The sequence below is a fragment of the Orbicella faveolata genome, unplaced genomic scaffold (genome assembly GCF_042242905.1).
Source record: "Orbicella faveolata isolate gen_17 unplaced genomic scaffold, um_ofav_v1 contig_15, whole genome shotgun sequence".
In the NCBI taxonomy this organism is placed as follows: domain Eukaryota; kingdom Metazoa; phylum Cnidaria; class Anthozoa; order Scleractinia; family Merulinidae; genus Orbicella; species Orbicella faveolata.
Window position 1 is genome coordinate 4,739,105 of NW_028301542.1, and position 13,975 is coordinate 4,753,079.

At 38.2% G+C, this 13,975-nt stretch overlaps 2 protein-coding genes across 2 annotated transcripts in view; one reads left to right on the forward strand and one right to left on the reverse strand.

Annotated features, from left to right (window-relative positions):
* Positions 1–10,247, forward strand: part of LOC110063485 (ubiquitin conjugation factor E4 A-like) — a 29,226-nt gene extending 18,979 nt beyond the window's left edge. The window contains exons 21-29 of the mRNA XM_020770478.2: positions 1,610–1,695; positions 3,697–3,804; positions 4,602–4,682; positions 5,317–5,420; positions 5,884–5,977; positions 6,119–6,282; positions 7,540–7,639; positions 8,047–8,159; positions 8,972–10,247. Of these exons, the coding sequence (XP_020626137.2) occupies positions 1,610–1,695; positions 3,697–3,804; positions 4,602–4,682; positions 5,317–5,420; positions 5,884–5,977; positions 6,119–6,282; positions 7,540–7,639; positions 8,047–8,159; positions 8,972–9,092 (971 nt within the window). The 3' untranslated portion in view covers positions 9,093–10,247. The remainder of the gene's footprint in view (positions 1–1,609; positions 1,696–3,696; positions 3,805–4,601; positions 4,683–5,316; positions 5,421–5,883; positions 5,978–6,118; positions 6,283–7,539; positions 7,640–8,046; positions 8,160–8,971) is intronic.
* Positions 10,248–12,128: 1,881 nt separating this feature from the next.
* LOC110063482 (myosin regulatory light polypeptide 9-like) lies at positions 12,129–13,832 on the reverse strand. The gene is made up of 2 exons (XM_020770469.2): positions 13,345–13,832; positions 12,129–12,508 (listed from the first exon to the last, which is right to left on the reverse strand). The coding sequence occupies exons 1-2, from the start codon at positions 13,740–13,742 to the stop codon at positions 12,394–12,396; spliced, it is 513 nt and encodes a 170-aa protein (XP_020626128.1). The 5' UTR covers positions 13,743–13,832; the 3' UTR covers positions 12,129–12,393.
* Between the last annotated feature and the right edge of the window lie 143 nt (positions 13,833–13,975).

Here is a 13,975-nt window from a genome sequence, read left to right on the forward strand (position 1 = left end):
AAATCATATTTATATATGCCTAAAACTTGGGAGGAGGTACAAACACAGTGCCCATCATGTCCTTGGGACGCACAGAAAATTTTAAGTTTAATTTGAATGAAATAAAATAGCAAAAGAAATATCAAAAAAATGAGGGCCCAGGACACTTTTTTAAAAACCTAATACGTTGGAATACTGCTCTGTACTATGCACAATCACCCAAACCAAGTACTGTCACTTATATCTAAACGTGAGCAGGTGTAGCCGAAACATGTTCTAATTGGGTGTCAAACGTGGCATGATTGGTCATCAAACATTTGAAGTTTAGCAGACCGTAATGTGTACTTTCGTTGATGTCCTTTGGGGATATATACTGAAAGACTATGAAAGTCTTACTCCAATATTTCATGGTTATACTAGAAGTAAACCACTTTGTGGAAGGCGTATGCATATTTACACAGGTCAGGGTCAATTTCTCTGAAGAGGTCTTCAATGTCCAATCTTCCTGGCATTTCGTGTGCTGAACTTTTAGTGTGAAAGTTCATGTTACGGTCTGCTAAACTTCAAATGTTTGATGACCAATCATGCCACGTTTGACATGCCCAACTAGAGCATGTTTCGGCGTCATGTGTTCACGCTTCTAAGATGCAAGCGACGCTAACTTTGTTTCATAGTTTTTGTATTACTAACAAGGTCAGATGTCATCAGCTGGCTTCAGATAGTTTGGTTATATTTGCCTTTGATACCTTTATCATCCCATTTGATAGACATATTGGAGGGGGTTCAAGTTCTGCTAGTGTAGTTCAGCTAGTACTTAAGGACGTTTGCTCAAAAATTTTTCCAGTAGATAGATTTTTTTAAATTTTTACTGCAGTCAGATAATGAGTTACTTGTCTCAGAAATGCAAAAAAAAAAATTGGGGGTCAACAACTTCGTTTCAGAGATAAAGCATGTGAAAAACTACCTTTATTTTGAAAAATTAACGCATGTAATTCAGCATGGTCTACGGGGGTTTATAGTTAAAAATTTTGAAGGTGAGTCAACTGAGGCAAACGATCTTAGTCATATTTTGTAGAAGTGGGTCTGTTGTGTAAATAATTCCAAATTTTATCAACGTCTCTGCAAAACTTAACCCTTCAAGAGACATTTTGAAACCGTTGCACAGATATAAATGAAGAGCTAAAAAGAACGGAATTTGATGGTGCATTTTGCAAATAATTCAAACTTCTAGTCGATAGATTTTCTTCATTTTTTTGCTAAACATACAAAATCGGTAGAGAGAATGATCCATCAAAAGAAAAACAGAGGTCACATAATGTCCAAGATCGTTCAATCCAGGCAAAGCTATGGCAATGGCCATTTGCCCTATCATTGTTCATTCTGTTATTTAGCGTGCGCTCTCATGCATGACATGGCGTGTAAATTTGCATGCGCGATAAGGATGTGCAGAAACAATTAGCGCGAACGTCCATAAAGCTGCTGTCTGGCAATAGCTAGGATTGTTCATCATAACCATGCAGCAATCCATACACTTCTTCCTTATGACACCAGCTTTTGACAACAGCAAGGTGCTTCAGTCTGCCTCTGTAGAGGTTCAACTCTAAGTTTTTGACTGTGTAATTTTTGGTAGGTTACCGCCATCACATGTATTCTGTGCTGCAGTTTATGTGGAAAGAAGAAAAGTACAGAGAATCTCTGACGAAATTGGGGGATGAGGTAAGAAGCAATGAAACACAATTTGATAATGTGAGGTCACATCTCTTGTTAAAGAAGACATGCTCTTCAAGACCAAGTGGCTGTTTAACACTATAAGCACAGTATAATCATTTAGAAAATAGCCCAAGAAACCTATGTGCACTGAATGGTTCAAAATTGTGTTTCTATTTAACAATTAGATTATGAGCTCGAGATTTCTATGAGGTGATAGTTGACGAGGCCGAAGGCCAAATCAACTTTCACCTCATAGAAATCAAGAGCGAATAATCTAATTGTTTTAGTAGAATTCTTACTAAAATTTGCTTCAAATAACAGTTTCCAATTATTTTCTTGACATATTATTAAACTTTGCACCCGAAAAAGATCGCTCGGATTGACTTGTCATTTAAAATTTAAGCTGTGTGCTTGCGCACATCAGTTTTTTCAATAATTTCAACTTTTTTAAAAGTCAAGAAATGGTAAATGTCCTTCATTTAGACTTTTCGGGAATTTAAATGCAATTTTACTGTCACGTCAGTAAAATATAGTTAATGGAACGTGACGCTCGTAATCAGTAAGCCTTTCATGGCGGCGTTGTTTTCAATAAAGCTATTGTGTAGGCAAGCTCCCAAGGCCAAGCAGACTCTGAGATACTTTGTATTCTAGCTCAAACATTATGGCTTTGTTACCTCTAGCATATTATAACGATCGATAGCATTGGCCAAAAATATTAAAGCACTATTCATGGCTAAGAGTATACACGTGTAATGCTAAGCTGTCCGGTAGTACAGCTCTTTCTACTGGCTTTCCCAGCAGACAAGCATCTAGCTATAAAAGCTCAAACAAACTGTTCAGAGTTCACTTTGGTGTTCTGTTGTACAGCGCAGTTAGCACTTGCTATACTATTGTTAAAAATTTGTTTTTCATGGCTCACCGCTCACGCCATGCTTTGAACACAAACCCGGGAGAGGATCTCTCAAAGCTTTCCAGCGAAGTCCTCAAACTCCATTTACAAGCCCTCAATCTTCCAATCACGGGCTCTAAATGTCCTTCGTTTAGACTTTTTGGGAATTTAATCATCCATTTGCATCGAAATTTTCCTCTAAAACTTTGGAAGAATGATAAAACGTCGTCATTTCCTAGACGACCTCCAGCCACTGCACACTAATGGCTGATAGTGTTCAATGGCTCAGCCAATCAGATTACAGCATTTGCATTAGTATACTAGTACAATTCTACTAATAAACAGTTAGATTATGAGCTCAAGATTTTTATCACATGATAGTTAATGAGGGCACAGCCCGAGCCAACTGTCATGCATACAAATCAGTAGATAGTGCAGTAGCATGGCCAATCACAGAACGGCATTCATGATAGAATGCTTGTAGATTTACGCTAAACCCTGATATAAATGCAGAACTAGCACGAGCTGTTGACATTTTGATGATCAAGGTGAACAAGTTGTTTTCTTGTTTTCATTGTGGATTTTCCTAAAACAAATAGAAAACATATTCTCTGTCTTTCTATCCAGGTATAGAAATACTCATGGGAGTTTAGGGGAAAAAGCTGTAGAAAGACTTGCCTGTTTGCCTGTGTTCCCTTAGCATTTCTTGTTCTCCCAAACTTTCACCTGTGTTTCTATAACTCAATAGAAACACGCATCATTTTTTTTTTTTATTTCTTGACTATTACATAGGGCTATATACATGTACTGCAGTAGACAACATCCATTTGTATACTACCAGTAGCATTACTCGCTGTACTAATTGTAATTAATTGTTGTACACTAATTAATTATTTTGCTCTTGAGTAGTCTAGTTGTGAGTCTAGGTTTCCTGTGGTAGCAACTGAACAAAAGGGGGGGCGGGGGATGAGGGGGGAGGTTCAAGCCAGAAAACCCTCCTTGTGTTGTTCCTTGTTCTGGAACAACATAATGAAAGTAGTATACTAGTATTTATTCATCCAGTGATATGCAATAAAGCTTACACTTTCATAATAATAGTGTCTGGTCTATCTTTTTAGGCAGCTGATGAAAGAAGGAAAATGACATCAAATGTTATACCCTTGTTCCTTCGCTTCCTTAACTTGTTGATTAATGATTCTATATTTCTGCTGGATGAAGCTCTTCAGGTATGTTACTCTTTGAGATGATGTGCTTTTGAAAGCACAGCATATGAACCAGGACCATTGCCATAATAGTGCTATTGTGTAAGCTATGAAGTATGGGGTACATTAATACAAGCAACAGCAAAAACACAGTCACATTTGAAAGACAACTAGCAGAAAGGTGCCACTGTCATTTTTAGGTTAGTTTTAGTACAAGAAATTTTTATTATTGTCTTCTCGTAACATTTTAAGTTCCCAAAAAGTACAAATTGTAAACTAGCTACAAAATGCAGATAGCACCTTACTTAACTTAGCCCCTCATCCAATGTGTAAAATTAATGGTCAGTGAAATAGCTGTTAGTTTGAACAACGTCACAGCTCTGTGAACCTTAAGCATTCAATTCTGTGATGAAAGGAAGGGGACAACTGCATTATGTAAACAGAAGTATTCTGACCTCGGCCTAAAAGTATTGTCCCACTATGATTAGAATTGTAGCTGGTTGGCTTAATGGTCCACCTCTGGCCAGAGTCCACGTGTTTTATTCTTGGACAAGGCTCTTAGTGACATAACCTTCATTGTGTCTTTCAACACTTGGTGCTAAAAGGGATCTATCAAAAAAAAGTATGGTTGAAATATGAAAAACAAACTGCCACAGTAGCCTGCAATGCATTTTATAAGCATCCCATCCAGTGTGCTAGATCTCAAGTGCTCCAAGTCATTTAATGTAGCTACAGACTCCAATCTGAGAATTCAAACTTGTACATCACTTTGCTTTTGCATAGACTTCACCAAACTTAATATTAAATTATTGTTTCTGCAGTATATGGCAACTTTAAAGAAAATGCAGGCAGAGAAAGACAGTGGAGAGTGGGAGAGTTTAAGTGACCAGGCACAACAACAGGTGTGTGTGACTTTTGTTTTGTCACAAACTTAAGTTTGCAATAATCATCCATTTGATAAGTCCAGTTCTGTTGTCTGTCACACAATGCAGTGCTCTCAGGAGAGAGGATACTAACTGTTCACCAACTGTTCACAAACAAATACAGTAAGAACCCGCATACAAGAACCTAAAATTTAAGAACCTGTTAGGCTAAAATTTTCATTTTAAACCCCTTTTTCATAAGAACCTATTTAGCCTAAAATTAGATTCATAGAATGAACTAAAATGAAGACCATATCATGTCTTTGCCAATACTGGATTACACAATGCAATTGTATTAGTAGTTATCCGTGCTGATCACTAGTGCCCCTATCAAATTAAGAACTTATTTAAGAACCTAAGTAGCCTAAAATCCCACTAAATACCATTTCTATAAGAACCTATTTAGGCTAAGAGGGAAAAATCCAGGTTCTTATATGTGGGGTTTTACTGTAACCAACAGGCTAGTAAAAGGTTACTGACCGTGGGCCAATACAAAATTTTGACTACAGTCTTAGAGTGATAAAACTGACCCATAATGTACACAAAACTTTTCAAACTTCTCACTTTGCAATGTCCAGTTACCTTATTCTTAGTTCTTTTCATTACTGGATAGATGCAGCAGGAGCTTCAACACACAGGTGGAATGGCTCGCAGTAACAACATCCTGGCCAATGAGACAGTCCATGCACTGAGCTACATGACAGCTCAGGTTAAGAGGTAATGTTGTTTCTGTGTGTTAAAGGAGGCATGTCATACTATTTTACTTGATGTCAAATTTTGCTGTGCAAATTTATATGAAAAATTATATACTTTCTTGAAATAATATTAATTTTCTAATGCAGAAAAAAACACTAAAGAAGTAATAATCAAGCAAAAATAACCAACAAGGAATTGTTACCATTGAACAAGATTAAACCATGCAGATTTCCTACAACAAATGCACTACCCATGGCCTAGTTCCTACTCAGGCTATGCAATGCTGATTGTATTTTCACCGACCATAAGCAAAACTGGCCTTAAGATGTATGAACAGGTTAAACTACTGGCAACACCTAAACCCTTTTAAAGTGCTAGACAATGAAATGTTACAACTGTCAACTTGTTCTCGGTAAACCTGTAAATGTTTACCATGAGATGTGCTTTATTGTATTATCAACTGACTGTTTCCCTCTCTTTACAGACCATTTCTTATTGGATGCATGCTAAGAAGGACTGCTGATATGCTGAATTACTTTCTCTTGAGACTGGTGGGACCAAAGATGGGTGAGCTGAAGGTACCAATCAAGTCTATTTCTTCATTCCTAGCAAATAAGCCTTATTTGTAATATATCTGCCATGATTTCTTGAGTATAATTTACATCATTTTGATTGCACACAGAAATAACTTTGATTTCTTTTTTCTCCTTGCTAATTAGGTGAAGAATTTATCAGAGTTTCATTTCAAGCCACAGCAACTTGTCTCAGATATAATTGACATGTATCTTAACCTTGGTGAAGAAGAATCCTTCTGCAGAGCAGTGGCTACAGACAAACGGTCATACTCCCCCAACTTATTTAAACAGTCTGAGAGAGTTTTAAAGTAAGTAATAAATATGAAATGACTTGGCAGTGTCCTTGGTTGTCTTCAGTAACAATCATCACCTCCTCCTCCACCTCCACCTCCTCCTCCTCCTTTTCCTCCTCCTGCTCCTGCTCCTCCTCCTCCTGCTCATCCTCGTTCTCCTCCTTCTCCTCCTCCTCGTCCTCGTGCTGCTCGTTCTCCTCATCCTCTTCCTGCTCCTCCTCCTCCTCTTCTTCTTCCTCCTCCTCCTCCTCCACCACCACCACCTACCCCTTCTCCTCCTCCTCCTCCTTCTGCTCGTCCTCGTTCTCCTCGTTTTCCTCGTTCTCCTCCTCCTCGTCCTCGTGCTGCTCGTCCTCCTCATCCTCGTCCTGCTCCTCCTCCTCCTCCACCACCACCACCTTTTCCTTCTCCTCCTCCTCCTCCTCGTGCTCCTCCTCCTCACCTTTTTCCTCTGGCTCCTCTTACTCTACTACTATCATCATTAGCCTAAGTAACACTGTCACTGTTACTACTTCCATCACTATCAACACCATGGTGTTCAAGTAATGTTGTGAATGATAGCCTGGGTCTAGTTGATTTTGCAGTCAGGCCAGAGGATTCTGTCCTTTGCTTGTCTAATGGGCAATGTTAAGTTTTTTTGGTACTTTTCTTTTGAGAGGATTCAACTTACAAAAGTACTTTAGGAGACGAAATTATTGTATTGATTTAATTTTTAATTAATTTTACTCTGGTTACTTTTTTGGAGTAGAGGGGGCTGTTGATGGGGGTGGTGAGTTATGGGTATTGGTTTTCTTTTCACTGTGCATAACCATCACTATCATGCATTGCTACCCTCAGACTGTGGTTGACACTGTTTGTTCATTACTATCTTGCAAATAGGATGTCACATAATCGGAGTTATCTGTTATTAGTATAACGTCTATAAATGTGCAAACATTCTATCACGAATGGTATTCGCTTATTGGCTACGCTACTCACTATATCTATTCTGTTGTAGATAGTGAGTACCCTAGCGGTTTGCACTTGTTAACAAACTGGCCACTGCTTTGTTGGGTTTTTGAAGTGTCTGTGAAGAGAATTTAAATAGAGTTTTGAACAACTAGTAGATTTATACTATGATTATTAGATTATTCACTCTTGATTTCTACGTGTGGAAGTTGACTCAGGCTGCACCCTTGTCAGTTATCATCAAATAGCAATCTCAGGCTCATAATCTAGTAAATTATTGAATATATCACAACTGCTTACTACTAATACTGTTTGGATCCCCAGGTTGATTGGAAGACCAACATCAGTGATTTTTAGACTTAGTGAACTTGCCGCTCGCATAGAAGAGTTGGCGCAGCAAGAGGAAGAGGAAGAAATACCAGAAGTAAGACTGAAAGATTCCAATTAAATAAGGCCAACACTTCTCTCCAAATATGTCTCAAAAACTTGGACCTCTGGGAAAGATGAAATCCCCAATATTAATCATCTGGGAATTATAGCATATTATTAGATGGTGTGTGTTTGTAACCGATATAACATGCACTCTGATTGGCTAATTCTAGGGCATTCTTCTGTAATGCCCACAGGCCGATTACAGGCCTCAACACCAAAGCAAAAAAGCCATATAATAAACAACTAAACGTTAACCTCAAATGTTTGGTCTTTACGGGGAAATCTCAAACCCGCAAGGTTGAGGTTTGAGATTTTCCCTGTAAAGACCTAACTTTTGGTTAATCAGTAGTTAGTGTTGTTGGAGATTATTCTCAGCACAATATTCTTTCATTTTAACAGCCACCCGATGAGTTTGTTGATCCCATAACAAACATGCTGATGAGTGATCCTGTTATTCTAACTACATCAAATAATGTGGTTGACAAATCAACCATTTGTCGTCACTTGCTAAGGTACGTGTTTGATCTAGAAAACAGTCTGAGATTTATGTGTGCAGTGGTATATGGCTTTCAACTGAAGGTAGTTTGGGATTCAGAGGTCATATTAGTAAAAGATTAGAATTGAAAACCCAGTTTGAAACGTGAAATGTTGAGATGACACTCTATGAAGCAATGTTAAGCAAGTTTTCTATGCTTATCTGAGGTAATAAATCTATTATTGTGGTGCAATAATCAGAATAAATTTGAAGGAATCTGTTTTTGATAGATCAGTTTTTCAAAACAGTAAATAAAAATTGTTCTCTAAATTATTGAAATAAAAATGTTGTGGCACAAATTATGAAGACAATTATGTTTTTGTTTTTGTCATTGTTATATAACATATAGTTTAATGATATAATGATAGCACGATGTCATTCAGGAGGGTCCTTAATGGAGCTATGTCGGGGTTTGTGCATCTTGAAAAATGTAGTCTAAAGTTTGTCATTTGTAATCCATGCTCCTCTATGGTTTATTGTTGTCTCTTTGGTGTTTTTCTATCTTAGTAAGCTACTAATTTCAGGTTTCCTTCAATTTAAAGGTAATTTTATATGTGGCTAAAATAACTCAAAATGTCGTGACTGAGCTCCTTTAATTTTTATAGTCATTTCTTTTCCTTAGTAATACATTTATGTGAACTGTAAAGATCCTTTCTTGGTTTGTGTTTTTGCTTTCTTAAAGGGACCCACTAAAAACCACTTTCTCAGATGAAGGCTCTGCATTGAAATATCTGTATTATTAATTAATTTGTTATTATTAGTGATGAAACACTCCTTTCCACCTTGTAGTGATCAGAAAGATCCGTTCAACCGCAGTCCTCTTACTCTTGAAATGGTGCAGCCGCACACTGAGTTGAAGACAAAAATACAGCGATGGCTGGCAAGTGTTAAAGGTCAAAAGAGAATCTGACCTTAGAGTAAAAATTCTCCTTAACTGGTTATTGTACATTTTGTACATGATAGTGGGGAGAATTTAGTCTTATACATAATTTATTATTTAGTTAGAAATTAAGAAGCCTTCTTGCTAAAGTGGAAAATACATTCCATGGTCTTTGAATGGCTGGTAAATTGCTGCCACCTAACTGTTTTTGTCATTGTCATTATTGTCATCATTTCCACCACCAATAACAACATTTCTGGAAAACAACAAAGGAAACTGGAAACATTCACTTACCATGGATAGCAATGGCTAACTGAGGCAGGAGGTTTTAAAGTAAATATATTTAAAAGTATTATCTAAAAATGGCAGTAGTGATGGGGTAATGAAAATGCTTTAACAAACAGGGAAATAATGGAAGAACCACAGTTCAGGCTGGGTATCTTAATTAAGTAATAAACAAGCACACTTTTAGAAATATTATAATTATGATTTTAATTACAGTTACTGTTACCCTGGAAACCACAATGTTAAAACTTTAGTACCTGTTGGAATAATAATAGTTACCGATAATTTCATGAAAACATTTTGATTGATAGGTAAAGTGCATGATATCACATTACTTTTTTAGCTTATCTCTGTGACGGGTTTCTAACTTAAATCATTGCAGTTATGTTTCACATGTTCGTGGTTGTTAATACTGTTGAATCTCTTTAATTTAACCGTCCCATTTGCAAGAATGATTACTATCTGTTTAAGTTTGTGACAGACAGTAGGATGAATGAGCAAAGGTGGACATCTTCACATAGACAGGGTCTAGTTTATCAGCTCCATGAGGATATTATTGTTTCATTTGCATCTCCCAGAAATCAAGTAACATAACTTCAAACTGTAGAAGCAGATCTTGAGGTATACTTATGCCCTTCCATCAATTTGTTATAAGGTTAGACTGTTGTATGTACCTCATCATAACATTTGAAAGCCTTAAAAGTGGTATTTAAAGGTACAAGTTCAAAGTCAATAAACAGATGACATGCTAGTATGTCATTCAGTCAATCCTGAGCAAGTGTTTTAAGAAAAAAATTCTTGGCATATGTGTAAGAGATTTAAAAATAACTATAACAATCTTAAAAACAGTTGCAGTATTACTAATATTGTTCACAATAAATTTCACTTACCTAAAAACAACCTGGATCAGTGTCATTATTTCACAAGAGATGGTTGTCCAGAAAATGAGCACCTGCTCCAACTGGTAAAATCTGTGAATGACAGTTAATGGAAGGGCATTGAGTCCCATGGTGTTATATATTTAGAACTCAACTGTGAGAAGTTCAAAACTGAATTAATTTTGAGTAAACGCATTTCTGGGATTTAAAGCACAACCTTGGTGAGTCAGAAAAAGTGTCTTTAAGCATGTATGAATACATGAATACATACTGGACAAGATGAACATGAAGTGAACCTGACAAAAATACAGCAGTTTTACTCTCAGTGGCACAGAAGCCCAGTCAGGGCTACTAGCAATAAATTCTTAATTGCTTCATTCATCATCTACTGATACCATAATCTGATCAGGATTAAGGATCAGTGGGACCAGGTTATGCTAAAGATTAATTTCCCTCCATGAGGTGTAAGGTTAGGTGAAGTCTGCATATGAGCCAAGTGGCCCATCAGGCCAGAACTTATCCTGGTTTCAGTAGCATGAAGCGACTAGGAGTATTTCTACTTCCCCCTGGATAGGATGCGTCCATCACACACTTGCCCCCAATAATAAATTCGCCACTACCCATTTATTCACCAGGACCTGGAGAGAGTCACTGTGAGAGTAAAGTGTCTTGCCCAAAAACACAACAGTGTCTCCGACCAGGGCTTGAACCCAGACCACTCAATCCAGAGATGACCACACTAACCACAAGGCCATCGCGACCTCTGAGGCAAGGAATCATAGTAATACAACTACCATGATTCCCTGCAGGCATATTTCATAGAGAGAATGGCAGTTATGGTGTCTGAAGCATGAAGCAACTAGTATTGCTTCTTTCTATGCTGCGTGCGGCAGGGGGGGGGGGTCACGCCACAAGGAGGCCAAAATGAATGAGTGGATGAGGTCCTTCAAACTGTGTTGCTACTCCCTCTGGATGAGGAGGGTGGGGGGGGGGGGGGTGGGAGTCAAAGCATGTAGAGGCCAAAGGTAGAGGGTAAAGGTAGAGGGTGGATGAAGTGCTAAGAAACCCTCCCCTCCCCCACCAGGTACTCATTATGCTACAAGTTGAAGAGGTACTGCATTATTAGCACATTTCCAAGAACACAACACAATGACCCTAGTCAGTGTTGAAATTAATTCAGACAGGTTGAATCAGAGTCCAGCATGCTAATTATTAGGCCACTGTATCTCCCATATATATAAGACCCATGGCTTGTTTTTTTAACACTTATCCACTGGCTAGCAATTTATCCAGTGGATAGCGTTATCCAGCCTTCAAACAACCGGGCTCAGGTGCTCTGATATTTGGCTAGTTCCCAGGCTTGTCTATGTTGCCAGCTTAATTGTGATTATTATATGGCTAGCTCCATGAGCGGGCAAGATGAATCAAATCCTGCGCTGTGATTGGCTACCCGAGTGGGCAAGATGGAGCTATCTTGCCCGCTCGGCACTACCCATATGATAAATCCTCACTCCTGGTCAGTAACCCATACTTATGGCCCAGGGGGTTACTCCCACATATGGGCTATATAGGTATGTGTGACCCCAAAGGGTAGGGTTTTTCAGCCGTTTGGTCATAAATAGGGTATCAATTTTGGCCATTTTGGTCCTAAATAGGGTATGGTCTAGTCTTGTATAGGGTATGTTTTTTAGAAGAAGTTATTTTTTCACCATTATCGATAAAGCCATCAACAAAAGCCCTTCATAACTTATGTTGAGAGCAACGGTCATAAATAGGATATCAAATTTTTGGTGAAGTCATAAATAGGGTAGCGAAAATTGCAGACTTTTCTGGGAGTACCCCCCACCCCCCGGGATTAAGGCCTGGAAAAGACAGACATAAACTGCATAACACTCAACCATCATTACAGATGCATAAATTTATTTGCTTGCTACTTTTAACATGTTATTTGGGTAAGTTTGTACAACAACAAAAAAAATAGTCATGTTACCTGCCAAGTCAGTCATCAAAATTCACTACAATGTTCAATACTTTTGTTAAAAACTGGTTACACTGCCTAAAGGAACAAGTCAATACGTCAATGTTCATATAAGCCTAGTACAGAGTTCACTGCACAAAAATGAAAACAAAGTTCTTGTCAACTGATAATTTATTAGCTGTATGGTTAATTAATCATCATCTTTTCCATGCTTGATAATTCTGGTGAATTTGACGTAGTCAAAGAGACCTTTAGAATCTACTGGTGCTCCGTGTAACATGTCATCGATTTCCTGATCAGAGAATCTGTGTAGTGGAACAAAAGACCAGTCAAATTATATCTGGTAACATGTAGTAATTATCAACCGCCTCAGGTATGCGGCAGCAATTATGAGACAGAATGCCAAGAATCTTAGCCCCTTGTGAACCACGGCCCAGTCTCTATCTGTCTGAATTGTTCTTATGCACTGATATTTAGCAGAATACACCGGTAGAATCGATTAGGACTACCATATAAACCTGATAAACAGCTCTAGATAAACTTGTGCGCTTTTATAGGTGATGTGCTAATTGAGTCAATTTCTGTATTGTTGATGAATGCGATAACGCCGCTTTGTCAAGCCAAAACAAATTCTTCAAGGGTTAAAAAGTTGTCAGCATACAAAAACACGATGTTTATCAAATGAAGATCACAACATTTTCAGAGTTTCTCCGTTTCTGATCGGTACGTTTCACAGCCAAACACTGGCGCAGCATATTTGACGGTTCCGGCGTTTAGAACAAGCACAATTAATGTTCCATTGTACCTACAGTATAGCGAGCGCCCTAAAGTATTGCAACGTGCATCTGCTGCTTAGATCTAAAATTCTACGAAGAGAACAGATCGATTTTCACTCGCAGACTAGACGGTTCAGGCAGGAGCATGGTTATCTTGATAACCAGCGGGTCATTCTTAAAATGTACAACTAATTAACTGTGATCAATCACACATAACATCACATACATGCAGAGAAAGAACTTCGCATTACAATTTAATTCAAAAGCCAACTTACAATGCGCACAAGGGGACATAAATCGTGCTTTTAAACTCATGCTGAGTTTAGACTTAAGAAAATACTCTAAAGAATATAAACAAGCCTCACCTATCGCCCAGGGTTTGAAGTAAGTTGACCAACTTATCTTCGTCTAACTTGCCCGCTTGTTCTTCATCAAAGCACGCGAATGCATTTCTTATGACATCTTCAGGGTCTGTTCCGTTCAATTTCTCTCCGAAGAGGGTCAAAAACATAGTGAAATTAATTGCGCCATTTGCATCATTGAGCATATCATCCACATAGTCATCTGTAACGTCTTTGCCAAGAGACGCAAACATATCTTTGAGATCTGCAGCGTCAATGAACCCGTCACGATTTTGATCGATCATGTTGAAGGCCTCTTTGAATTCTTGAATTTGCGACTGATCGAACATTGCAAACACGTTCGAAGTGGCTCTCTGAGCTCGCTTCTTGGTGGTCTTCTTCGTCTTGGCTTTGCTGGACATTTTTTGTTTTTGTTCTGGGGAGATTATCCGTTCAGTATTGAATCAACGCGAGATCAGAATGAACAGAGTGACATCACATCGATCAGAATTTGGGATGGCTACACCCTAAGCGTAAGCAAACCAAATATGGAAGACAGTAATTTCCCTGTCAGCCAAAAAATTCACACTTTGCTACAGTTATTCACAGGCAGCCCAGCATCACAAAATATCCAAAACATTGAGATTGATATTGT